Below are 26,485 nucleotides of genomic sequence, written 5' to 3'. Positions count from 1 at the left end.
CCCACGGTTGTGCCAGCACTTTTAAAACGAAATTACCTGGCAGGCTATTTCTTCATTTCATCAGTTTGAGGATGCCAGCTGTGGGCCGTGTGTCACAGGTTTGGCGTGGCCGGTCTAGTCTGCGTGCAGGCTGCCGGGTGCAGTGTTTGCACTGGTATCTTTATGAAAGCTCGGTGAAAGCTGAAGAATTCTAACTAGTAAATCTCAGTACCTACTCAGAAACTCCTGTTTCGAATTCTGTGTCTCCTGAAAAACCCTTTTAACACCAGTGTCTGTTCTAGACACTCTTTGAGTTCCCAGTGCTGGGTTCGAGGCCCTGCTGCACCACTTCCTAGCTGTGTGATTCCTGGGCGCATTTACGAACTCGTCTGGACCTCGAGTGTCTGCCCTGTCACAATGGGGATTATGAGGCCTGTCTCACGAGGTGATGATGAAGAGTATGAAATAAACTCCTCAGCAGTGCCTCAAACCCACACGACACGACTCGTGCCCAACATATGTTAATTGATTTCGAAGTTCCTTCTGGTTTGCGAACGGGTTATCTTAAAGGAAGCAGAGAGCCAGGGGAGTGGAGGTGGGGACTGCTTTAGTTTTCTGTCGCTTTGTAACAAATCACTACCACCTCAGTGGCTTAAAACAACCGAGATTTATATTCTCGCTGTTTTTGTGGGTCAGGAGTTTAGCGTGCGTTAGCTGGGTCCACTGCTCAGGGTCTCCCAGGCTGAAATCCAGGTGTCAGCTGGGGCTGTGTCCTCATCTGGAGGCTTGACTAGGGAAGGATCTGGGTCAGGGTCCTTCAAGTTGTTCTCATTCCCTTCCTTGTGGTTGCACGACTGGGGTCCCAGCTCTCTTGCTGGCTGTTAACCAGGACCGTTGCCCTTTCTTCGAGGCCCTCTGGATTCTTGCCACTGTGGCCTTCTCCATACACCCACTCATGCTTTGAATCTTCTCTCCCAGGAGGGGTGCGGTCCCTTTTAATGGCCTACCTAATTAGATCAGCCCCTCCCGAGGACAATTTCCCATTGATGAGCTCGAAGCCAAGTGATTTGGGACCTTTATGCAAAATCCCTTCACCTTTGTTATAGAGCCTAACCTAATCACCGTATTCACACTTGGGGGGGGGGGGGGGGGGAAGATTACACAGGGCGTACCCACCAGGGTTGGGGATCTCAGGGGTCATCTCAGAATTCTGCCTTCGACAGCTGTTGGACTACAGCTGACCTGGGAGTGGCCTGGAGGAGAGGCCACCATTTTCTCTCACATTCTTAGAGAGGGGACGGGGGGGGGGGGTGGTGGTCATGGTGTATGCTCCCTGGAGTTGACTATCACCGTCTTCCTAAGTACCAGCCTCTGGGTCAGTGGAGGTCTGTGTGACTTACAGGTCTGCGCCGGGAGTGGTGCTGTCTGGATTGATCTCAGTTTTGTAAAGCTGCATTTGACACACTGGCATGAATTCACCCTGCTAAAGATGGTGACCAACGGCGGATACGAAGCATCCAAGTGGCAGTGGTGACTTTGTTTTCGAGAGAAAGCTGTAGTGACGCTGGCTTTGAATTTTCGTCGAGAGACAGTCTTAATGCCCACTGTCTCACTGGAAAGATGAATTGCCAGAGAGTGATCTGAAACCATGTAAAATATGCAGGATACCAGCTGACGCATCGCTGTGTGTGTGTGTGTTTCTAGATTTCCAGTGGGTTCAAGGAGACGTGTGTGAAGTTCAGCTGATGGTCTACAACCCGATGCCGTTCGAACTCCGAGTTGAAAACATGGTACGTATCACTAACCACTGACCTTTTGGGCTCGACACCAGCTTACCACGAAACTAAGTTTTTAAATTAATGTTTGAGACACACGCCCTATGATAGGCGTCTATTTTTATATTTGTTTTGCCAGAGATTATAAGGTTTTTGTGAAGGAAGACCGACCACATCTTGTCATTTCTGTGTCCTTAGTGCTTGGTGCTCTGTGGTTGAATCCGTGAACAGATAACCTCTGATTTGAACACATGCCAAGCGTAGTCGATTGGATGTGAGACTTGAAATAATCATGTTGAAATTTACATGAGATTGGCACAGGTTACGAAGTGTATATTGTGTCCACTGCTCAGTATCAGCCTTACTTTATTGCTAGACGATCAAGGCCTGAGGGAAGAGCAGGCTGTGTGGAGTAAGAGTGGAAGTTACTGCACCGCCAGTGTGAGGTTTCTCTCCGCTTTGAATTCTGCTTTTCTGTTCTCGTGTTTTGTGGAGGGCATTGAAGGTTCACTCCGTAGCGGTCTCTCCTGGGGCCACTCACCCAATTCCATAGTCCGTGGGAAGGAGATGTGTATTGTCTCTCCCGATTCATCCTGTTTCCGGAGCAGAGCCTCCCACCCGTCACGCGGGTTCCGTTTCTCAAGTCTTCTCTGCTTATTATTATGTAGCACTGCTCGGTGCCTCGGGTCACCACCGGCTGCCGTGCGTTGTCACGTAGGCTTTGTGCTGTATATTGTTATCTAATGCTGCATGTTAGCATATAGTACTGCTTGGTAATTTTTCAGAGACTTGCGAAGGATGGTTTTGAGATCGTTCACGTTTTCCTTCAGAGTTGAATGACTTACGCTCAGGGTAAGAGGTGGGCTTTTCATGCAGATATCTTGCTGAGTGCTCATGCCACGTGTCAGGCTGCGGGCAGGGCCCTTGGGAGACCTGGTCCCTGCCGTGGTCAGTGCTGTGGGTGCACGAGATGCTGCAGGGTCCCCGTGGAGAGTCCAGGAAGGCTTTCCGGAGAGACAAAGGCTTAACTGAGAATAGAAGGAAGAGTGGGAGTGCACCCGGCCCACTGGTGGTTATTGAAGGTAGTGTGCCGGCTCTCCGCGTGAGGCATAGGTCTCCAGAATTCATTTGAGCCCTGAGACACTCAGCCCACCGTCAAGCCTACAGCCCTGAGGTCACTCAGGGAGGAGGCCGACAGGAGTGAGTACTGTCGTCCTCCTCTTGTGCAAGAAGCTGCCCGCTTTAGGGTTTGCTCTCGCATCAGGCCTTTTAATGGTGACTTTCTGTCTCTTGGCCTGAAGCGGGAAATAATTGTTTAGAGAATTTTCCCCAAAGTGCTTCAAGTGTCAGATGCTTGCTGTTCTTTCTGACACACTGATTCTTTTTGTCTTAAAAAGTGGCTTTTATTTTTATCTGGTTTAAAAGTAATATGTGCTTTTTAATAAAAAGTTAGGAAGCACCAAGAATAAAATAAAAATTGCCACTAGAAGGTAGCCCAGAGATCGTGGCCAGAATGAAAAAATAACGAAATATTTCAAGCGTATGAAATGTTACAGGGAGTGTTAGGCCTTCCTAGAATGTCCACCGTCCACGTTTCGCCACGTTTGCTCATAGCTATTTTGAGAAGAAATAAAATGCCGACACGTTTCGCCTGGAGCCAGTAGCCATCCTCTGGTTTCTGTGCCTGCTCTCTGGCCCACTGCCTCTGTTCTGCACGGAGATCATTGCGCGCTTTTGCTCCAGATCTGGGCCTAGATGCGCTCCGTGTTGCTGGAGTGTCTGCTTCTGGGGGCTCTCTAGAGACACAGTGAGGAAAAGCATGCGCGTGTGCACGCAGACATGTACTCACAGATACACCTGCATGCACACATCTGCATACACGCGCACGCCCGTGCCCATACGCACATGCGTGCACGATACACCTACAGACTGCGTCAGCCCTGACTTCAGGGTGGTGCCGTCGGCTCTCGCCAGTCTCCACGGGGCCCTGTCCTGCCTTCCTCCTTCCCACGCCTTGTCCTTTCCGTCAGCATGAGAACTGGGGCCCCGGCACCGTTGTGCTGGCTCAGTGGCTCAGTCTGTAGCGTGTCTGGGTCTGGTAGGTTCAGGGCCACGTAGACCGCGGCACCGCAGAAGACAAGCCCCAGAAAGGTCCTGGGCCCCTCCTTCGTGCATGTCCTCACCTGGGGAGCAGTCTTTACCCGTCGTTCATAGCTCGAATGCCATGCGGTCGATGTTTCTGTTCTCTTAGTTAATGGTGTTTTTGTATTTTATTTTCTAATATTTTTTGTTTGTTGCTAGATTATAGAAATACCTTTGCTTTTTTTCACACTGACTTTGTGCCTTTGCTAAATGCACTTGTTAGTTCAAGGTTCCTTGTGGTTTCCACAGGGCTTTTTATGTTTATAGTTTTGGTTTTTGTGAGTAAACTGTTTGCGTGCCTTTAGTTTCTTTTTCTTGCCTCTTGCACTGGGTAGGACCTCTGTTACAGCGCCGAGGAGAAGTGCTGAGCACTGACATCCCTGTGCTGTTGACGGTTGTGGGCGGCTCCCCGAAGCCGAGGAATCTGTCTTGTTCCCTGTGGAGCACAGCCTGGCACACGGTGACATCACTTGATCATTCAGTGAGGGATGTTAACGGATGATCGTATTTCCATCCTTTGTTTTTTTCTCTGTGTTCGCATATTTTATTTTTTTCCATTACGTTTACATTCCAACCTGGTAAAGCAACAGAAAGCAGGGCTAACATCGAGATGGAATTGTCCAGGCACCCACAGTGCTGCCCATTTCCAGGTTGTTTGTGTCACGTGCACGTCGCGACCAAGCCTGCGGCTCTCTGTGGACCTTCACGCAGGCCAGGCATTGCCGTCCTCCTCCTGGTGGCCTGGGCCTGTGGGCGGGCGGACGCCCTGCGTCTGGGAGGACCCGTGAGGCAGCGGTGCTTTGTGCTGTGTCCCACGTTGCTGTTGCTTGTTTTAGGGGCTCCTCACCAGCGGCGTGGACTTCGAGTCTCTCCCCGCGGCGCTCTCCCTTCCGGCGGAGTCTGGTCTTTACCCAGTGACTCTCGTTGGGGTCCCACAGACGACTGGGATGATTACTGTGAACGGTAAGGAGACTTGCTTTCTGAGTTCAGCTCGAGCAGGGCTGCCGAACCCCCTGTCCTGCCCCGCGGAGGCCCGTCACTGGTCCCTGGTGTCGGTCCCAGTCCAGGGGTGATGGCCGGATCACGTTGCCTGGGGCTGCGACATGGAGAGGAACGGTTTTGAGTGCCCGGGATGCAGTCGGCCCTCAGCGCTGTTACAGCGGGAGGGGTCCGACTCCGTGTCTGGCCTCCTCGCCCTCCTGTGACCGTTCTGTGCGGCCCATCTCCTCCGGTGGGTCTGCAGACGTGTCTGTGGGCTCCCCTCTGCCATCGGGCCCTCCTGCCACACCTCGTCAAGGGTCCGTGTAGACACACAGAGTCCACTGTCCCCCTCTCTGTTGGTGTCGTGACCTGCCGTGTGCGGGGGCTGTCCCTGCTGACCCAGTTTGGTCTGCCGTTGCTGCTGGGCCCACCCGCCCTCGTGGGCGTCCTCCTCCGGCCCCTGTCAGACACCCCGCCTGCTCCCCTTCACACTCAGTGCCCTGCAGATGCTGCTTCTACACGACCCCCCGTGGTGTTCCTCAGGGCCAGGCTCTGTCCTTCCCTCCCCCTTCCCCCATCTGCCCTCTTCCCCCCCGCCCCCATCGGGGTACCTCTAGGCAGTCTCTGTCCTCTCAGTGACTTCTCGGCTCCAGGGCTCATCCATATGCTGCTGATTCCCAGGCCGGGGCTCCGTCCAGACCCCTTTCCTGAACCTGCATAGCCAACCACTGACCGGCTGGCACCTTGGTTGCCTCATCTCGGTGAGGGCGTCACCATCCTGCTGGGTGCCCGAAGCGGGTCCTCGGATGCTGCCTTGCCCCCTGCCGCCTCTCACCAGCCCCACCCCTGCCCCTGCCCTACTGACGGGAACCTCAGTGCTCCTGTCTGCCTCTGCAGGCCCTCAGAGACAGAAGGAGACCTTCTTACAGGGTTTGTCACAAAACCAACGGGCTCATCTTTCTCTGTCACGTCTTGGTGGCTGGTGAGCCCGCTTCCCACACTGCTGTCAAGTGGCCTTTCCACAGTGCCCATCTGCCCGTGTCATCTCTTAACCATGAGTCTTAGCACCTTCCCCATACCTGCCCCGTCTGGGCTGGACTCCGTAACGTGGCTTCAGAGCTCCCCCGTGTGATCCGGGCCCGTGGCGCCTCGTGCCCCTCCCCTCCCCTCCCCCTGAGTTACGCGTCCCTCCCATAGGCTTTCTGAGCCTCCGCCTGTGCTTTTCCTTCTGCTGCTGCTTCCGGACTTGCCTGGCCCTGTGCCTCTCTCAGTTCTTGGCTCACATTTCCTCTCCCCTTGGGGATTGTGCTCAGCTTCTCCGTGCTGGGGCAGGTGTGCTGCCAGGCGCTCCTACCGCACCCGCGTGTGACCCTCCAGGCCAGTGGTTGCAACTGCTCACTGGGCTCGTCCGTCTTGCTGGTCCCTGACACGCGGTGGGTCTTCAGTAGATACTTAGTGACTGAAATGGGGACAGTTCTGGGGAAGGGCGATGTCTGCGGGGGGTGAGGTGGGTTACGATATGTGGCAGCAAGTGCCAGGAGGGGCCAAGCACGTGACTGGCCGAACGTGGGGGAGAAGGCCCAGAAGGGGAGCGTGGGCCGAGAAGGGCTTTCTTTCTCCTACTGAGGGACCCTGAGCTTTGAAGGCCAAAGGGGAATTATGCGAGTGGATGGGGTGGGGAGTAGGGGGCTTCCAGGCAGAAAGAACAAGTGGTCCAGAGACCTGCGTGTATTGGGGAACCAGGGGCGGCTTCGAGGACCTGGCCCAAAGCAGAGGGGTGACGAGGCCGTGAAGGGAGGGAGACAGAGGACAGACCTGGAAGGGCCTTGTAAATCATGCCACGGGATGCTGGTTTTCTCCCGCGGGCCGCATTCGATTTGAGGAGAGATACAGCCAGGCGGGCAGTCCAGAGGGACCCCAGGCTGCTGCGTGCAATGTGGGCTGGAGATGGGCAGGAGGCAGGGAGACCGACTGTGAAGTTGTTGGCATAATCCAGGGATGAAATGACAAAGGCAGGGCCGCAGCCGTGACCGGGGAGTGGAGCGAAGGAGACGGATGGCAGAGGAAATAATTAGGACTGAGGGGCTAACCAATAACCGATAACCGGTGGATGAGGACTCAGAGCCCTGGTAGCACAGCTCTTGTTGGTACAGACTGGTTGTGTTCTTTTTGGCGCACCTGCTGTGCAAAGTGGGAAGGGCTGACTGTGTACTCTCAGAAATATGATTAGACACGGCAGGATTGGTCATCAGGTTTTGAATTTCTTTGTAGTCATTTTCAGCAACAGGTAAGAAAGGGAAAATGACTGATTTTAATTAAGAAGTGGAAAACAAAGTTTGCTTAGGCAAAACCACGTTATATCGGGTTTTATTTATTTATTTATTTTTAAAATGTTTTAATGTTTATTTATTTTTTGAGAGAGAGAGAGACAGACAGAGTGTGAGCAGGGGAGGGGCAGAGAGAGAGAGAGAGAGGGAGACACAGAATCCAAAGCAGGCTCCAGGCTCTGAGCTGTCAGCACAGAGCCCGACGCGGGGCTTGAACTCACAAGCTGTGAGATCATGACCTGAGCCGAAGTCAGCCGCTTAACTGACAGAGCCACCCAGGCGCCCCTATATCGGGTTTTATAGAAAGAAGAACATGCAGGGGCGTTACACCAGATATGGGTTTCTGGGGAGGAAAATGTTTGCAGGCTAAATTAAAGAAGGCTTTTAAGTGACCTATTTCCAAAGGAAGGAAGTGTGGGTGCCGTGATGGGTAACTTTGAGTCGCCAGAGCAGTTTTTTATTTTTTTTATTTTTTTAATGTTTTTATCTATTTTTGAGAGAGAGAGAGAGAGAAAGTGGGGGAGGGTCAGAGAGAGAGGGAGATACAGAATCCAAAGCAGGCTCCAGGCTCTGAGCTGTCAGCACAGAGCCCGACGCGGGGCTTGAACTCACAAGCTGTGAGATCATGACCTGAGCCGAAGTCAGCCGCTTAACTGACAGAGCCACCCAGGCGCCCCTATATCGGGTTTTATAGAAAGAAGAACATGCAGGGGCGTTACACCAGATATGGGTTTCTGGGGAGGAAAATGTTTGCAGGCTAAATTAAAGAAGGCTTTTAAGTGACCTATTTCCAAAGGAAGGAAGTGTGGGTGCCGTGATGGGTAACTTTGAGTCGCCAGAGCAGTTTTTTATTTTTTTTATTTTTTTAATGTTTTTATCTATTTTTGAGAGAGAGAGAGAGAGAAAGTGGGGGAGGGTCAGAGAGAGAGGGAGATACAGAATCCGAAGCAGGCTCCAGGCTCCGAGCTGTCAGCCCAGAGCCCGACGCGGGGCTCGAACCCGCGAACCGCGAGATCGTGACCTGAGCCGAAGTTGGACGCTTGACCGACTGAGCCACCCAGGTGCCCCAAGTCGCCAGAGCAGTTTAACGTTGGCAGAAGGTGAAGGACACGGCTATCGGGCCAACAGCTGTCCTCTCTGATTAGTATCCATTCCATTAATGTGAAGGCACAGAGCATTTAGCCCGTGGGCATGGTTTAATTTTGTTATACGGTGAATATTGTTTATAATAATTCTCTCTCGAAATTTCAGAAGCCATTTTAAAGCTTTCTTAAGTAATTTCAAGTGCTTGTCTAAGCAGTGGAGGTTTTTTTGTTGTTTTTGGCATGAGAAACTCGCTAATCTTAGATTACGGTGTTTGCACACATCCAGCAGGCTTGTCATATCGTGTAGCAGTCATAGTCACCATAGTTGGCTCTTGAACTTCGATCTGTCCCCGGAAGATGTCGGATCATTTTCCAGATACTTATTCAGTCACATTATGTCCTGCAAAGGAACGCTAGCTATCACTGTCTTAGAGACGGGCAGATTTGAAAAGCAAATCGTGAGAGCGGTGAGACCTGGTCTTAAGTTGACTTAGTTGACAAAGACCCACATGTGCTTTTGCTGCGACCCAGTCGGCCCCGTGGGTAGGAATGCGGGGACCGTCACCCCTCTGCGTGCGTCACCCAGGGTTTCAGGCTGGGCTGCGGGTGGGACCGGCGGGGTGAGGGCTGACCGGACACAGGTCTGGGGCGGGGGGCCGTGCTCCTCCCTGCTGGAGTCGGCCTTTAGGCGTGGGCCCGAGGCTGGAGGCCTGTCCAGGGGCTGTGAAGCTCTTCATTTCGCTTCCCAGGTTACCATACCACGGTCTTCGGCGTCTTCAGTGACTGTCTGCTGGACAACCTCCCGGGAGTGAAGACCAGTGGCTCCACGGTGGAGGTCATTCCCGCCCTGCCCAGGCTGCAGATCAGCACCTCACTGCCCAGGTAGGGCGCGGGCATCTGCCTTCTGACAAGAAAGGGTGCACAGAGTAGTTGGGAGGAGACATTTCTTTTCTGTTTTTTTCTTAAATTTCTTTAGTGTTTATTTATTTTTGAGAGAGAGAGAGAGAGAGAGAGAGAGAGAGAGAGTGAGCCAGCACATGAACGAGGGAGGGGCAGAGAGAGAGAGAGGGAGACACAGAATCCGAAGCAGGCCCCAGGCTCTGAGCTGTCAGCACAGAGCCTGACGTGAGGCTCGAACCCGCAAACTGTGATATCATGGCCTGAGCAGAAGTCAGATGCTCAACCCACTGAGCCACCCAGGTGCCTCTGTAGTAGACATTTTTAATGGTACCAAGAATCTGAGTGTGATTCTTAGGATCAAAATATGGGTTGGGGAGAGTGGATGGCTCTGTTGGTTGAGCATTCGACTTCAGCTCAGGTCATGATCTTGCAGTTTGTGAGTTTGAGCCCCATGTCGGGCTCTGTGCTGACAGCTCAGAGCCTAGAGCCTGTTTCGGGTTCTGTGTCTCCCTCTCTCTTTGACCCTTCCCCTTTCATACTCTGTCTCTCTCTGTCTCAAAAATATAAATAAACGTTAAAAAAAAATATGGGTGAAGGGTTTCTTCAAGGTAACCAGTAGACAATATGCTTTGCTTAAAGTGAAGCACAACACGGTTGAAATGTTTCTTACCATGAACGGAACAAAATGTGAAATTAGCCTTTGTAATCTTTTTTTTTTTTTTTTTTTTGTGAAAGACAGTTAACTTTTACCTTATAAAAAGTAGAAAAGTAGCCTTGTAGGAAGGCATGAAGAAAAAAGGGAAATATATCTCCGAAGTCCCAGAGACAGTTACTGTGAATGCTTTCTGGTTTTTCTTTCCATCGCTTATCTACCTTCTTTTTGCAAATGTATGTTTGAATATTGAGATGATGTCACATTATGTGAGTATCATTTATTATTTTTTTGCATAGCCATATAACATACGCTAAAAAATTTCTATTTTAATTGCTTCAAAATGTACATCATAAAGATACTCAGTTTGGATAATGGAAATGGTTTAAAACAGGTTGGTTGTCAGTGACAGTTCTATTACTCAGTAAATTTGCTAAAATGATTGGATTATATACTCAAAACAAGTGAATTTCATTGTATGTAACGCCTCAGTTAAAAAAAATGAATTTTGTTGGTTTTAGTGTGGAGCACATGATTTCAGATGACTATTCTTTAAATGAGGGTTGCTTCTAATTAATCTAACATCAGTATCCTTGTGACTGAGTTAACACATTCACTCCCACACGTTTTTTTGATGCCTGCCATGTGATCTGGGCCTAGTCTATCGGACTAGCAAGTAATCAGAAATGCCCTCGACCTGGGCCTTGCCTGTTGTAGGAGCTCATGTCCGGAGGGGAGCCAGACTCACCGTAGTCAAGTTTGCTAAGTGCTCCTTAACCTGAAGACTCCCGTTCACGGTTCAGGAAGGCATCATATCACAGATGTGATGTTTAAATTGGGCCTTACAAGATTCACACAAGTTGGCCAGATGATCAAGCAAGGAAAAAATACGCCCAGAAAAGGGGACATGTCTGACTGCCATCCTCTTCCTGCCACGGCTCACCCAGGACTCAGCCCCTTTCTGGCCCCGGCTCTGTCACATGGAACCCCGTACTCAGGGACGGTCGGCTCCTGTGTCGGCCAGGCCCTGTGGCCTCGCTAAGGTTCTGCTTTCTCCCACCTTCTTTTTCTATGGTCCCAGAGGGGCTGGTATCCTCTCTGTTTGAGAGGCGAAGTAAGTAGTCTCGCTGTGTTTTAGTTTTTCTGTATGCGTCCTCTGCAATTTCAGGTTGACTACAACAGCTTTTGCACTTAAGAAGGACTGCAGATTAAAATCTGGAAAGAAGTTGTTTATAGTGAGGATAGGACTCGTCTCCCTTCCTTGACGGAGAAAGTTTATTTCTTGACTCATGAGTAACTTTAAAGGTGTAAAATGTGAACTAATTCACCTTGACTCATTATGCTGTTGTTTTCTGCAAATGTGGTTTGGATATAGAAGCTCCTCTCTCAGAGCCTGGGGCAGCAGGCCCCCAGGAAGGGCAGGGCTGGCTCAGTATGCCCAACTTGTTTAAACCCCGTCTCCTCCCTTGGATGCCAGGGGGGTGAGACCAGTACTGTCCGGCATATTCCTTGCCATCTTTTTTGGAGCAGTGTGGGGATATGAAGCTGTCTTGTGGCATGTAAAATGGGACTTGGGTCTGACACTGGTCCTTTGTTCTGTGGCCGGGAGCAGAGTTGGAAAGACCTGGCCGGCGGGGAGCTGTTGGGCACTTGCTGGGTGGGGGTGGTGTGGCCCGGAGTCTTTGTCCATTTCTGGGTCAGTTCAGTATATGGTGTAGACTCATGGGCTTTCTGTGGAAATCCTTCAGGTGTAAGGAGGAAGAGAGTGGGGGGCCACGTGGGCTCTTGGGACCCCAGGAAAGAATGTTCACCCTTTCCTCCAGTGACCACCCCCTTTCTTTTGCGGCCAGTCTTCTCCAGAGCATTGTATGTGCTTTTGAACCTGAGGTTGTGGCACAGCCTTCGGGCTGCGTGCTGGCCTGCGCTCCCACGAGGCCTGGGCCTCACCTGGCCACGCAGAAGATGCCATGTGGCCCGAGGACGCCGCCCAGCTGCCCTGTGTCCCCTTAGGCACTTGCAGGGATTGGTTGTCGTTTGTACCTGTGACGTGGAGTCTGTTGTACGTACTCGCCACTCCAGTCCCCATGGTATCCGTCGGAACAGTCCTGTTTTTTTCTTCAGTCTATGGGTTTTCCCAAGACAGTTGTGAGCATGAGATTTAAAAATTTCTTTTTAGAGAGTGACGGTTCACAGATCATTTGAATTAATCCACTGTGTCTCGTAGGCCTCACCATAATCCAGTAGTTAAGTATTTTTATGCCACACGTGCGCACACATGCACACACACACACACACACACACGACGCTGAGGCCGAGTGGAAACCCCGGATGCGTCTGCGTGTGGATGGCCCTCCGCATGTGGCGCTCACCCTCCCCTCCTGATAGCTCAGATTGAGTTCCATGTTGAAAGCCGGGCTTTGCCACTTCCTGCTTCTGAAACGTGTTAAGTCCGGGGATGTGAATATTCTGAGATGCCGTTGTTTTTCTTTACTTTGATTCTTTCTTTTAAAAAATCCCTGTAATTCTTACTGCTATTTCAGATCTGCCCATTCCTTGCAACCCTCCTCTGGTGATGAAATCTCTACTAATGTGTCCGTCCAGCTTTACAACGGGGAGGCTCAGCAACTCGTCATCCAATTGGAAAATATTGGGACGGAGCCACTGGAGACACTGGAAGTCACCTCCAGACTTCTCACCACCAAAGGTGGGTTCGACCCCAGAAATGTTTGTCTTGTCTTTTTGCCAAAGAGACACTTTGAATAACCGGTGCTCAGAAACTGTAAAAGCTTCTTACTCTTTTAATTTGCTGCCATCGTGAAATGGGTGTGTGAAGGGCACACAAAGGAATGAGGACTGCTCCTTCGTCCCTGGTGCTCTTCACATGTACCAGATCCTCAGGAAGGACGCTCTTGAATGGATGGAGAGAAACGTTAGCGGCTCAGACGTGGTGCCATTGGGATCCATCCGCCCAGCCCCAGGTTTTCCGTGGGTTCAGGCGTAGAGCCCGTGCGCTCCCTCTTGAAGGCAGGCGCTCCGTTTCCTGTCCCAGGACACATGAGCTGGGCGGGGCGGGTCACAAGACCTGTGTTGAGAGTTTGGCTTCTCTGTTTACTAGCTATTTGTCCTTTACACGCCTCGCTTCCTTCCTGGGTAGGTAGGGGAGGTGGCCCCTGCCACGTGAGGTTCTGAGAGGTAAGCAAGTAGCGTGTGGTGGCGAACTGAGTGTATTACAGGTTATGAGTGGCATTGATCAAGGTGGAGGGTGTAGTGTAGGAGGGAGGCAAGGGCAAAGAAAAGCCGGTCATTTACTAAAGTCAGAGAAATCATATGGGCCAGTGAGAGCTGTTGCCCTCTGTTGAGGGAAAATGTGGGGTGTGCACGTGCGGTTGATGTAGGGGTGAGGCAAGCCAGGTGCCGGGCGGGAGCTTGAGTTTCCGGACGTGCCATCCACGTACTACTCCCCCGCAGAGGGCTCCCTCCGCAGGCTCATGACACTGTAGTGGGAAAACTCAAGTGAAGTAAGTGTTTATAGAGGTAGGGCCTCACGCCATCTTGTAGTTCCAGTTGGAGGGAAGGTCCAGGAAGAGTTGGGGAGAATTTGTCCCGGAAACAGTTATGCCACGACAGAGGGAATTTGCACTGTGTCAAAAGGGTTAATGTGAGCTCGTCCCATGGGGGGGGGGGGTTAATGTGAGCTCGTCCCATGGGGGGAGGTTAATGTGAGCTCGTCCCATGGGGGGCGGTTAATGTGAGCTCGTCCCACTGGGGGGGTAATGTGGGGGCGAGTGCCAGTGCGTCTCGTGTTCCCTTGTTTCTCCCACTGCTTCTGATGCACGAGGGAAATGAAGCCTGTGGCTGCCTGTCTTATCTTGCCTGTCGTCCCCGTCTATGCCTCTCCTCACTGGGAAATGCTGCCTGTGCTCAAATGTTGCCTGTTTCCTTACTAGCTCTGTATTACCTTTGGGCAAGTAATTTAACCTCTCTTGGATTTTCCCCCTTCTGTGAAGGGACACTAATAACAGCACCTGCATCACAGGGTCATAATGAGAATGAAATGAGATCAGATGCGCAAAGTGCTTGGAAACGTGCCTGGCATGTTGTTAGCCTCAGGCTCGTTAGCTGTTATTATTACTGCCATCTCTGCCACCGTCACCACCATCACCGTTGTCTCTACCAACACACCGCCACCACCATTACTGTCTCCACCGTCTCCACTACCACCGCCACCATCATCATCATCACTACCGCTGTCTCCACCACCACCACCGCCACCACCATCTCCGCCGCCATCTCCACCATTGACATCTCCACTAACCACCGTCTCCGCCGCCATCCCCACTACCGCCATCCCCACTGTGACCGTCATCGTCACCACACTTGCTGCCCCCATCAGCAACAGTGCCGCCACCCCTCCTGCCACCCTTGTTGCCGCCACCGTCACTACCCCACCACCATCGCCATTTGTTTTCCTTGTCGTAGACACTCTACTGTGAACGCGTCACACGTTAGGACTGAGCCCGTTTGGGTGGTTTCCATCTGGGGGCATCTGAGAATAGTGCTGCTCTGAGTGTTTCGGCACGTGTGTCGGTGGACCTCTGCAGATGTTTCTGTTGAGTGTACCTCCAGGAGTAGAATGCCGGGGGTGGGGGTGTACGTGTATTCAGCATTCGAGCCAGATACTTTTCCAAGGTGGCCGCACGGGTTCACGCCATCGCTGTGTGAGTCCCGGTGCTCAAGTCCCCACTGGTACTCGGTGTTTGTAGTCATTTTATCCGTGCTGGTGCTGAGGGTGAGGTGTAACCATATAACACTGGGGTTTTAGTTTGCATTTGTCTGATGAGCAGTGATGTTGAATGCCTTTCCTATGGTTTTGGATACTCAGATCCTTTTTTGTACAAGTGCTTTGTCCGTTTTTCCCATTGAGTGTTCTTCCTTCTCTCTCTCTGTCTCTGTCTCCCTCTGTCTACCCCTCTCTCCTGACTTGTAAGACTTGTATATATTCTCAGTGTGAGTCTTTTGTTGGGAATAAGTGTGAATGTCTTCTTCCGTGTGGTTGCCTGTACGTTCTCTTAGTGTTCTTTGGGTGCATACAAGTTACTTATTTTACTACAGGTTCACTAATATTTTTTCTTCTGTGCTCATGGCTCTTTGTGTTTCATTTAAAACATTTTTGTACACTTTTAGCCTATGGGGAGCTGTGCTGATCCTCCCTTGGGCTCATCCTTTCTCTCCCCGATTTTTGGTAGCAAGTGCATATGGGTTATTACGTAGAAAGTGCCTCTCTGACACAAAATACCTTTATCTGGTGTTGCGAATGTCACTAATTGGTGAGAGGGTGTGGTCGATGTTGGAACAAGGGAACTAATAGTGAATGGCTGATGATTACAGAGCTGATAACCATGGTGAAGCACATCCTGTAATTTACCTTGTGTCATAGCTTAGCAACTGGAAAGCATCTCTTCCTGTTCTCAGAGAGACCCACGTGGAAATCGTTACGAACTTGCTGCCTCTTTCTGAAGCAGGAATCCTCCTGTTTGTCCCCTTTGGAAATCCTCCAACAACTTCCTGTTGTCCTGGTCCCCAGTCACAGAGGCCTGTGCATGGGGCCTCTGCCCACACTTCAGCTTCATCTCTGGCCGCCTCTCCCCTTAAACTCTAATCACATGGGTTGTTGGGAACTAACTTCAGTTTCCTGGACATCCGTGCGGTCTCTTGCACTTTAGGGTAAACTGTCTTCTCTCCCTAGAGCTCAACTTGCTAACTTCTGCTCCTGCCTCCATTACCTCCATTACCAACACATCTCATCTGGGTTTCTGCTTAGTGGTCACTCTGGGAGTACCCTCCTGGCCTGGGCCCTTGGGTCCCTGCCTTTGTTGTCTCAGAGTGCCCCAGGATGCTTATGCAGGCACCCTTGCCCTACCCAGGCAGTTGCTGGTTCCTGGCTCTGTCTCAAGTCTCCCAGAGGCAGGGATGATTGCCCTTTGATTTCCATGCCTCGTGCCTGGTAGGTGCTTAGTGCTGAGGGGTTGTGGACGGAAAGGGCTTTCTCATTTACAGAACAAGACTGATAGGAGTGTGCCTGTCTCGCTTGCTGGGTGATGGGGGGGGGGGAGGCGGATAGATGTGCGTGGATCACTTTGATGTTTCTAATGAGTTGTGTGGGTCGCCTTAGATACACAGCTTCATGTGAGTTCCAGCCTCTCCTCCTTTGCTTGGATCCTTCTCCTCCTGTGGAGACCTTCAGCTGCTTCTTAGCCGAGCACTGCCTTTCTGCAGTCCAGCTTTTGTCCCCCTGTCTGGGCTACCCTGCCCTTTGGTGTTCTTCTGCTTTTGAGCTCCTGTGGAACTTACTCTTTGTGTCAGCTATGCCCCCACCCCCCAGTGTTTTATTATGAGAAGGTGCAGACACACAGAGGAGCTGAGAGAATTTTAGAGCAGACGCTATACCACCATCCAGGTTCTGTAATTAACGTTTTCCTACATTTGATTGATCACGTATCTACCCAGCCTCCTATCCATATCCATTAACCCATCTTATTCTTTCTGGTGGTTCAGAGTAAGTCACAGATTGCGGTGCATTTTACCCATTAATACTTCAGGATGCACATCACTAATTAGAGTTCAAAGTTTACTTTTTTTTGGTAAAATGTATATGCAGTGAAATGTGTAAATATTTTTTTTTTATTATTTTTGAGAGAGAGAGAGAGAGAGCACGAGAGCGAGTGTTGAGCAGGGGAGGGCCAGAGAGGGAGACACAGAATCCGAAGCAGGCTCCAGGCTCGGAGCTGTCAGCCCAGAGCCCGATGCGGGGCTCAAACTCAAGAACCGTGAGATCATGACCTGAGCTGAAGTCAGATGCTTAACCGACTGAGCCGCCCAGTGAGGTGCCCCAGTGAAATGTACACGTCTTAAATTATGATTGATGAGTTTTGACAAACACACGTGTCCAGCCCAAGCTCTTACCAAGATCTATCTTAGAATATTTTTATTGTGCAGAAGGTCCCGTCGCTCCCTTTCCAGCCAATCTTGGCTCACCCCAGAGTGGGCATATTTATCGGGTGGGCTCTCAGTATTTACTGATAGTGATGCAGACAGTTGGAAACAGTCATGGGGATTGGACAGAATTCCAAGGTGAAGCCCGTGGAGGTGGGCACATCCCATGTTCCACCAATCACCCCTCACCCCAGTTCCCAAACTGAGTTCCCGTGGCCACCGTGCCCACACCTCCCTGTCCTTCTTGCCGTGTCACTTTCCCATGCAGCCCCTCCCCGACTCTCAGCTCTAGGGTCGTAGGACAGTGTCATTACCCCTACTGCATGGATGGGGATAGCGAAGGCGCCAGAGGTTAAATGATCTGTCTGAGGCCACAGGACAGGTCACGAGGACTGCAGGTCCCTCCCTCTCAGCTCTGGGACCTTTACCCTTCATCATGAGACTGGGAGCCTCGGAGCCACAGTATAGAGCGTGGCAGGCCTATTTCCCAACAGCACGTTTACACGTGAGGAAGGAAAGCTTCGGTCTCTTAAAATTCTCATCCCCAGTTACAGTACATTCACCTCTGGAATTAAACTCATAAAAACAAACAATCTGCTTCTAAAATATAAGAGGGAATAATTTTGGTCACTTCCTTTCCGCGGTTCCAAAAAGCTTTCTGTGTTAATAGATGATCTCATATACCGGAGAAGAGGGAAAGTGTCTTAAACTGGGGACCTGAGGCATTGAGTGGGGCAGGCAGCAGAGTCCGGGCGACAGTCTGGGTGACATTTCAGCCCACTGGGCTCAGCCTCTTTAAGGGCCTCGTAAACGTAAGCGTCTCCTCCGTGGGAATCTTCCACATGGAATTGATACTTCCTTCTCTGGGCTCCATACCACTTTCTTTGTGCTGCCGCTGGCTGCCGTGTACCTCAATGGTAACCCGGACTCTTACGCTGTAGCGCCTACCACCTGCCAGGTGCGTGGTCCTCAGGCAGTGTTTCCTTCCTCAACGATCACGACACACGTAAGAGGTCTGGCTGGCCTGTTCTCTCACTGCCGCGTCCCAGTGCCCAAGAACTAAGAGCGATGCTCGTCACACGGCAGGCACTCAATAAGAGCGGGGTCAGCACCGCTGTGCCGGGCTGTCACGAGGCTGAAATGTTCATGCAGGACACGGAGAGGTCCTAGGACGGTTCTGAGCACAAAAGCGTCTGCCTCGTGCTTGCTCCAAGAATACCGATCGTTCTCAGTGTGTCCTGTGTGCGGAGGCCGTGCAGGCCCCACGTTCTCTTTCCTCCTGTTCCTGACGCCCTTAAAGCACCCAGAGTCGTGTCAGGGGCCCTGACAACTTGGACACGTCCTCTCTCCCCTCTGGACAAACCCCCTTTGCTTCAGGTAAAGAAAAATTGTTTTTTTCCTCCTCCATCTTCCTTGCTTTCCTGTCTTGTTTTAATCCCTAATCTACAAACCTGTCTTTAAAATCCTTTTGCATTTAGGGTCCATAATATTAGGAGTCACACAGACCTTTTGGGTCCCCTCAGGAGTCTAAACTGTAGTTTCGGCCCTCACGGGGTGAGTGTGTCCCACGATCGGAAGTGCCTGACGTGGAGGTGAGCAGTTATAATCCAGCGCCAGCAGACAAGGGTTACCTGCCAGTGTCATGTAAATTTTAATTATAACACGTTTGCAAGCAAGTCTTTATGTGTAGGTTGTTAAAGGTGAACACTTCTGCCTGTACTTAAATAACCATGGATTTTGTTATAATTAAGCCCAAATTAAAAAGAATTGATTGTATTTGCCTCTTTTTTTTTTTTTCTTAATGCCTATTTTTGAGAGACAGAGATACTTTTGAATGGAAGAAAGGCAGAGAGAGGGGGAGACACAGAATCCAAAGCAGGCTCCGGGCTTTGAGTTGTCAGCACAGAGCCCGATGTGGGGCTTGAGCCCACAAACCGTGAGATCATGACCTGCGCTGAGGTCAGTTAACCGACTGAGCCACCCAGGCGCCCTGGTTGTATTTGCCTTTTAACAACCTTCCTAGATACGTTTGTGTGTACAAACCCAAACATACGCATACACATACATAAATACACACACACACACCCCTTGATGTCTTTCTTCTTCTAGCGTCATTTCTTTGACAGAAAGCGATGACTCCGTGTTGCTGTGACTAAAAACTCGTAAGTGTTTTGGTGGAAGAGCCTCTGCTGCTTCCTGTTCTCCTGAAGAGTGTGGTCTCGTCTGCAACTGGAAGCAAACGTGAACGGGCCTCAGTGTTGAGGGTCAGCAGCAGTAGCAATTTCTGCATTACTGTCAATGTGAAATAGCCAGTTTCACTGGACTGCGTGAAACTCGACTCTAGCATTAGAATAATGACTGTTCTTTCTGAAACTAAATTCCACAGGGGGAAAAATTAGGGACAGAAGCTATGCTCCTGATTTATGTTTATCTGGTTATTCCTTGCAGCGTATCGTCACATGGGAGGTTTTTTTAGGTCAAACTTGAGAATATTTTTTATTGAGTTGTAAATGACATACTGTATTATGTTCGTTTCAGGCGTCTAATAACATAGGGCTTTGATATTTTCATACATCATGAAATGATCGTCGTAGGTCTGGTTACAATCTGTCCCCATGCAGAGCTGTGGCCGCGTTATTGACTACTCCCTCGGCTGTACGTCACATCCCTGTGACTCATTTATTCCACAACTGGAAGTTGGTACCTCCTCACCCCCTCACCTATTTTGCCCATCGCCCCACCCCCTCCTCTGGCCACTGCCAGTTGGTTCTGTGTGTTTGTGAGCGTTTTTCTCTTTTGTTTTCTTTATTCATTTGTCCTGTTTTATAGAGTCCACATACGAGTGAAATCATAGGATATTTGTCTTTTTCTGACTTACCTCACTGGGCATAACGCCCTCTGGGCCGTGCGCGTTGTCGTGAACGACAGGATCTCGTCTTTCTTCGGGGGAGTGGGACCCCATTGTAGGGCACTGCATCTCCTCTCTTCGTTCCGCTGTCCACGCACACGGGGCTGCTTCGATACCACGGCTGTTGTAGTTGATGTAGTTGAACTTCCTCGGAGTCACTATTCAGATACAAACGCGGTGGTTGTTTGTCAGCGGAGGGCGAGTTAGCTGTGCTGGGTGAGCGGGTTTGCCTGCTGTTTGAATATGTCACTCCTAAGCCGTGGGACTAAAGAGAAACCAGCAGGGCGCTCAGAGCTGTCGTTCCGTATTCCCCGCGCTTCGGAACTCAATTCTGAGTACGACTTGCAACGTTCTTTCCTTACCTGCCGCCTTTGTGGGTGGGGGCACAGACCCGGGCGGCAGGTGTCCGATCTGTCCGGAGCCACGCTGCTGTTGGCCCGTGTGTTTAGCCTCCGGTTCCTGCGAACTTTCCTTCCCCTTCTTCTTGCTGTGGCCCCTGGGCTCTGTCACAGTAGGCTGTGTAGCAGGGCCTCTCCTCGGCCTGGGGGAGGGAAAGGTGGGTCTTGGCGTCCGACGGATTGGGCTTCCGGCCCCCGATCCATTAGTTATGAGCTGCAGGACGAGTCCTGAGCAAGCGTGAGCGTTCCAGCCTGGGCTGTCCCCGGGTGCCGGGCTCCCTCCTGGGTGGCGATTCAGGAACACGCAGTGAACCCTCTGGCGCACTGAGCACGGCGCCTGGCAGGTGGCAGGTGCTGAGAAACTACTGGGTTCCCTTCCCTGGAAGTGGGGAATGAATCGGCTTCCTGCTTCCCATTTTCCACGTCTGTCCGCCAGGGCCTGGGAAACCAGGGTGTCAGAGTTGTTAAGTCCGACTCTAAATAAGCAAACTCAGGCCCCACTCGGGGAAGACGGACGCCTTTGTTTCAGTTGCCTGGGCTGACCTCGTGGCTTTCAGAAGCCATCTTCGCTTTCTCCTTGTTCTCAGATTTTTCCTGAAATGGTGAGATGTAACAAAAGATGGACGAGCGCGTTCCTGCCTTAAAACTGTAGTAACTCAGGACTGGAAACCGCCTAGTGGGGTCCGCGTAAGTGCTGTCACGCGGGGAACGAAGCCAGACAGGGGAGAGAAGCAGGGGCAGCTCTGGAGTGAGGGGTCGCTGGCTCCTCTCTTCTCAGTCACAGACGGGAACCTGTTGCCGTGCACTTCTCAGGACCCGAGGGGTTCCGTGATGAGGTGGCGTGCCGTGCAAAGTTACGGTAAGAGTTACCCTCCCCGCCAGGGTCTATAACTTTTTGGCCTGGCCTGTTTCCGAGTTGCTTATGTTATACTATGTTTATTTTTAAACATGGAAACACAGGGCAAAGTTTTAAAAAGAAATCTTGGAGAAGTGGTTTCCCACTTCCTGCGTTGTGAAAGCCTGGCGTGTCTCGGGAATGGGAGAAAGGACTAGGTTTCTCGATGCCTCCTTCCGTGGTCGTGCCGAGTCCCACTTGCATACCTGGGTGTGGACACAGGTGGAAGGGAGCAGGCTGCTGTGGCCGGCAGTGGGTTGGGAGGCCGGTGAGGAGCCCCCCGGATCCGGCTGTCGTCAGTGTAGACTTGGCCAGTACGATTGCCGTTACGGTTGTTGCACCGGACGCACTCGGGTTCCATGCTGGCTCTGCCCCTTCCCGGAGCAATGGCCTGGACTGCGGTGCGCAGTTCCGTGACGGTCTGACCCGCCTACTGGGTACAGGACTATGCTGTCCCTCCGGGTGTTGGCACACGTGCGCCTCACATCACGAGGGGCCGGCACTCAGTAGCTCTTCCCGACGGCTGTCGTCATCGTCTTCGTGCCACCTGTGCTGTTACCTGTAAAGGTGTCTGTTCTTGTCTCACTTTTACTGAACATCTTTTTTACGGAGCTGTCGTAGGCTCTGTTTCTTAGCCCGGCATTCAGAGAAACTCACCATCTGGCTTGCTGCCCGCCGCCTTTCCTTTTTGCACACACACTTGTGTCATACCCAGCTTGTTTCCGGCCCTGTGCTTGGGGATCAGGACAGCAGTGACCCCCCCCACCCCCACCCCCACCCTCCTGGGGCTGAGGTGGGGGGGAACCTGGACTGTGGCATGTGCGCTGTGGGCCACGAGGCGGCGGGAAGGTCCCCTTTCCGTTTTCTTTCCCACCGTTGATCCTCTGCTCGCTCATTTGTCCTCGTGTCGACCGGTTGTCTGTCCTTTTGCTCAAGTCTTCAACTAGCCTTACCGGGCACCTGCTGCCGGTGGCTGTTGTGTCGGGCGCTGGGACACCCAGGAGTCAGCCCCGAGTCCCCGTCCTCTGCGTTGCAGAGTGTGCTTCCACTTGGATGTTTCCAGGGCTTCGCTGACTCTCAGGGGTCCTGTGTGCATCTCACATCCCATCCATCGTCCACACAGCAGCCCCCACGCCACCTCCCGAAAGCTTTCCCGATCCCTCCGATGGAATTATGCTGCTCCTCCTTTACGTCGTCTTGCTTACACGCGGTTACGATGACACTCACTTCACTTGGCTTTGTGTTACTCAACAATCAGACGTTTATGTCACGTCTATATACAGTCACCACTCCGGGCCCAAGAATAAAACAGGCACCCCGTCCTGAAGGAGCTCACGGTTCCGTGTGGGGCGTCAGGCGCGTTCGCTGAGCGGAAGTGGATTCCAACGCGCACCTTGTATTATTGCTGCCACCTGTGAGTAGCCGCAGCGGGTGGGCTGACCGGTGCTCCTCCCAGGAAGACACTGAGGTTCACGAATGTCTAGCGCTCGTTCGGCTCCGTGTCCCCTCGCGTGCACGATTGCGGTGGCCTTCCCGTACGGGTCGGCCTTTTGCACAGTTGTAGGGTCCCGATGGAGAAGTGTGCAGAATTCATCGGGAGATCTAGCGGAGTGCCTCCGATCACTCCTGCGGGGCCTGGTGCGCTCGGCCCCTGGGAGCACAGGCAGGAAGTACACAAGCGGGACGGGGAAGGAAGAGGAAGTGAGTGTCTGGCCCTGCACTTCGGGAACTCCAGAACATCACGTTCCCGACCGGTTGTTGGGGGCCAGTGGTATTTCACGCTGACAGCCCGTAGCGACCAGGCACTCTGCTGCCCGCTTCAGCGGGGCTCAGGCTCCCCCAGGAAGTGCAGACACCAAGCAGTGCTGGTGCACACAGTTGAAACCAGGAAGAGAGTACGTATATATTTTTTTAATGATTATTTATTTTTGAGAGAGAGAGAGAGAGAGAGAGAGAGAGAGCGAGAGCATGCGTGAGTGAGTAGGGGAGGGGCGGAGAGAGACAGAGATACAGAATCTGAAACAGGCTCCAGGCTCTGAGCTGTCAGCACAGAGCCCGACGTGGGGCTCGAACTCACAAACCATGAGATCGTGACCTGAGCTGAAAGTCTGATGCTTAACCGACTGAGCCACCCAGGCGCCCCTCAAAAATTTTTTAAAAAATTTGGTTTTATTTTGAGAGAGAAAGAGCATGAGCCAGGCAGGGGCAGAGGGAGACGGAGACGCAGAATCCAAAGGAGGCTCCAGGCTCTGAGCTGTCAGCACAGAACCCGACGCGGGGCTTGAACTCACAAATCCGTGAGATCCCGACCTGAGCCGAAGTCAGACACTTAACTGACTGAGACTAGGTGCCCCAAAAGTACGTTTTGAACACGGAAGTCAGCACTCTTTCATGAGTCTGCCATCAGGACTGAATAGGTCGGCATATGACGGGTGGTGGACTCCTGGCCACGCCCACCCGTATGGCCTTGAGCAGCTTGTCTGCAAGGAGACGGTAGCAGGACATGTTCCGAGGGTCGTGGTGTGGGTTCAGTGACAGCTTGGCCTGGAGCCTGTCCTTAACGTCAGCCACCTGGCGGGGCTGTTCAGGGGACAGCACCTAGCATGCAGTAGGTGTCTGGTGTCTCCCTGGGTTGTGTCTGTGGGCGCCCCCCAGCCCAGGTGGGATCACAGTCGGTGCTGCTCCTCTAATTTCGCGTCTCTGTGACCAACCACTGCCTCCGGGTCTGTGACACATCCAGCCTTCCGTGTACTGCAGCCAAGACCATGGGGAGCCCCGAGGATATCTCACAGCTCATTTGGGCAGAGTTGATCTCTCAGTTGAAACACGTCGAGAAATGAAAAGTCATCTGAACAGCCAAGAAGGGTGCTGTAGATACCGGGTTTAGTTTAGTTTCCGCCCTCCCACCCTGGTTACAAATTCCCGCTAGACTGGACTGCTGGCTGAGAGAATCCATTCTTTTGCACAAATCTGGGACCTCAGCAGGCCCCCTTTCCAGTTCACGCTACCGGGACAGTGGATGCTGTTCAGTTTTTTGTGGCCCCGATTTGGGCAGTGCATTGATGGAGCAGTTTTGAATCTGGTCTGTGGGTGATGGTATTATAAACTTTTAAGAAATGTTCAGATTGAGAAGAATCTCTTCTGTCATCTGCTCTGAGCTCCTGGGGGTTTCTCCTCTGCCCCCCACACTTGTTCCTTCCTATAGTCAGAGATTGGCGTGTGTCCCTTTACAGGCGGGGACCACTTCTCACCTCCTTCCCTCTGAACCCAGCACCGTGGCCGCCCTGGGGACAGTCAGTGGCCGTGTGGTGAGTGTTCCCTGCAGGAATGGAGTGGGCAGGGTAGGATGTGAGAAGCAAACATTGACAGAGGGCGCTCTGCGGTTCCCAGACTTTCACATAAATCATCCAGGCCGCCTGTGTGCCGAGGCCAAGGGGCCTCATGGTGTCTTCGTGCCGACTCTGGTGTTCTCTCCCCTGCTGAAGAGGCATCTTGGGATGACAGAGGACAGCTGTCAGGGGGCAGTGCTGGTCCCGACGCACACGACCTGTTACATTCTATTTTCTGCCACCTCTTTTCAAGGTCCTCTAGCCCATCACTGTAGTGATGCTTTCGTTGTACATACTCTGCACTCTGGTTGCGAAGCTGGGTGGGTTAATGTTCCAGAAAAGCAGTGAGAGACAGAATGTATAGTGGGAAGAGCCTGCTGTTTGCTGGTCCTGGCCCCGACTCTTGGTTCTTTGACCTGTAAAAGAGCTGTGTGACCGTGGGTAAGTCGCTTAAGCTCTCTGAGTTGCAGTTGCCTGTCTGATAACATGGGAACAACATAGCTATGGTCTGAAGTTAGAAGATAGTACTTAATAGATGGTTATGTCAATTACTATTATTAAAAAGGAATTCTAGGATAGAAATTTGTCTTGTTCCCAGGCTTTCCCGTCTGCCCTGCAGAGCAAGTTGGCATGGGGAGTGGAAAGGACAGGCCGAGCTTACCGAATTAGTTTGGACCAGCTTCTCCTGAGCCCCTCAAGTTCTTTTTGGGCACTCGGCTGCCTGCCAGCCTGCACAGCTGCAGCAGACTTAAACCCCTGCTCCAGAGAAGTTTATCCAGCTGGCGGAGTTGAGTCTGGGGACTCAGTGACACACGTGCTCCAGGTGATTGCTGTCCTTGTCGTCAATTCACGTTACTGTCTGGCCCTGATAGAGGGCACTGCAGAAAGCCGCCTGGTTGGCTCAGAGCCCCACCTCGCTGTCTCGGCTGGGCCTCGGTCCTCAGCGTGGACTCACAGGCCAGATTCACAGGGCTTCTCCCCACATGACACCGGAGCGGCGCGGGCTGGGGCGGGTTTAGCTGCAAGAGTCCGTCGTTGACACGTGCGTCCGCGTGTGTGTCTGTTTGTGAAAGTGTCCAGGAAATGAAAAGCTTGAAGTTACCTGTCGTCCCGGTCCTCAGGGAGCACCAACATTAGCTTACAGGTTTGCTTTCTTCTTTTTTCCATGTGAACGTTTTTATGCAGGGAAATCAAAGCATACATTCGCTCCTGTAATCTGCTTTTCTCGTGTCGCTTTCTTCCCATCTGTTTTGAGTCTAAATCTGAAACGTCTTGGAATACATTTGTCCGTTTCACATCGAACGCTTCCTGAGTGCCCCCCCGCCTGCCCGGCGCTGTTCCTCCTGAGTGGGAAGGATGTTGATGGCACCTGACGCCGCTGTGCTCTTGCTGAGTGCCAAGCACAGGGCTGGAAACTCCACGCACAGCTCCGCCGAGGGGCGCTGGGGTGGTCCAGCGGGACTAGCTAACATGGAGGGCTGTGTTTAAGGCAGACCTTGTTCTCGTTGCTTTACTTTCATTAGCTCATTTCTTCGCCATGACAACCCATTTTATAGACGAGCACACTGAGGCATGTGGAAGTTTGGTGGCTTACCCAAGGATACGCAGCTAGAGCCAGGAGTTGAAGCGGGAGTTGACCCTGGCATTCTTAACCAGCATGGTGCCCTGCTTCTCAAGGGAGCGGAGAGCCTCAAGGCAAGGTCTGGCCCGTCTTCCAGTTGTTGACTGGTTGGTGGAAGAGTGAGCTGCTTGATGCAGGGGGTGATCTAACAGAGGTGGGCACCTGGAACCCAGAGGAGCCGAGTGGGATGGGAAAGTATTGCAGGAAAAGAGCCTTTGAGTCCGGTTGTGAGGGATGAGTGAGATTTCAGGAGATCTCGGGGGAGGAGCAGTGTGTGTGTGGATGTGTAACTAGGGCTTAGGGGGTGAGGCCAGGCCGCTCCTGCCAGGGCATGTCCGTGCCTTCGGGGCCTCATACTCTGGGTCAGCTGGAGTGTGCCGCAGAGCCCTCGCCCAGTTCCTGCCCGTGCCTGGGAAACCTCGGGGCCGATGGGACCTTCGGGCGGTGCGGCCTTTGCAGGGCCTCAGTATGTTGGCTCGTAGTGGCGTTTCACACTAAGG

The 26,485-nt window shown here is 52.1% G+C and overlaps 1 protein-coding gene across 3 annotated transcripts in view; it reads left to right on the top strand.

Moving 5' to 3' along the window:
* Positions 1 to 26,485, top strand: part of TRAPPC9 (trafficking protein particle complex subunit 9) — a 578,179-nt gene that overhangs the window by 134,722 nt on the left and 416,972 nt on the right. For all 3 annotated transcript variants that reach the window (XM_042973222.1, XM_042973221.1, XM_042973223.1), the window contains 4 exons: positions 1,684 to 1,769; positions 4,733 to 4,859; positions 9,039 to 9,171; positions 12,382 to 12,545. In XM_042973222.1, coding sequence (XP_042829156.1) covers positions 1,684 to 1,769; positions 4,733 to 4,859; positions 9,039 to 9,171; positions 12,382 to 12,545 — 510 coding nt within the window. The remainder of the gene's footprint in view (positions 1 to 1,683; positions 1,770 to 4,732; positions 4,860 to 9,038; positions 9,172 to 12,381; positions 12,546 to 26,485) is intronic.

The sequence above is a fragment of the Panthera tigris genome, chromosome F2, assembly GCF_018350195.1.
Source record: "Panthera tigris isolate Pti1 chromosome F2, P.tigris_Pti1_mat1.1, whole genome shotgun sequence".
Classification (NCBI taxonomy): Eukaryota; Metazoa; Chordata; class Mammalia; order Carnivora; family Felidae; genus Panthera; species Panthera tigris.
The sequence above is the reverse complement of the archived record's forward strand: the minus strand, read 5'-3'. Positions and strand labels throughout refer to the sequence as shown.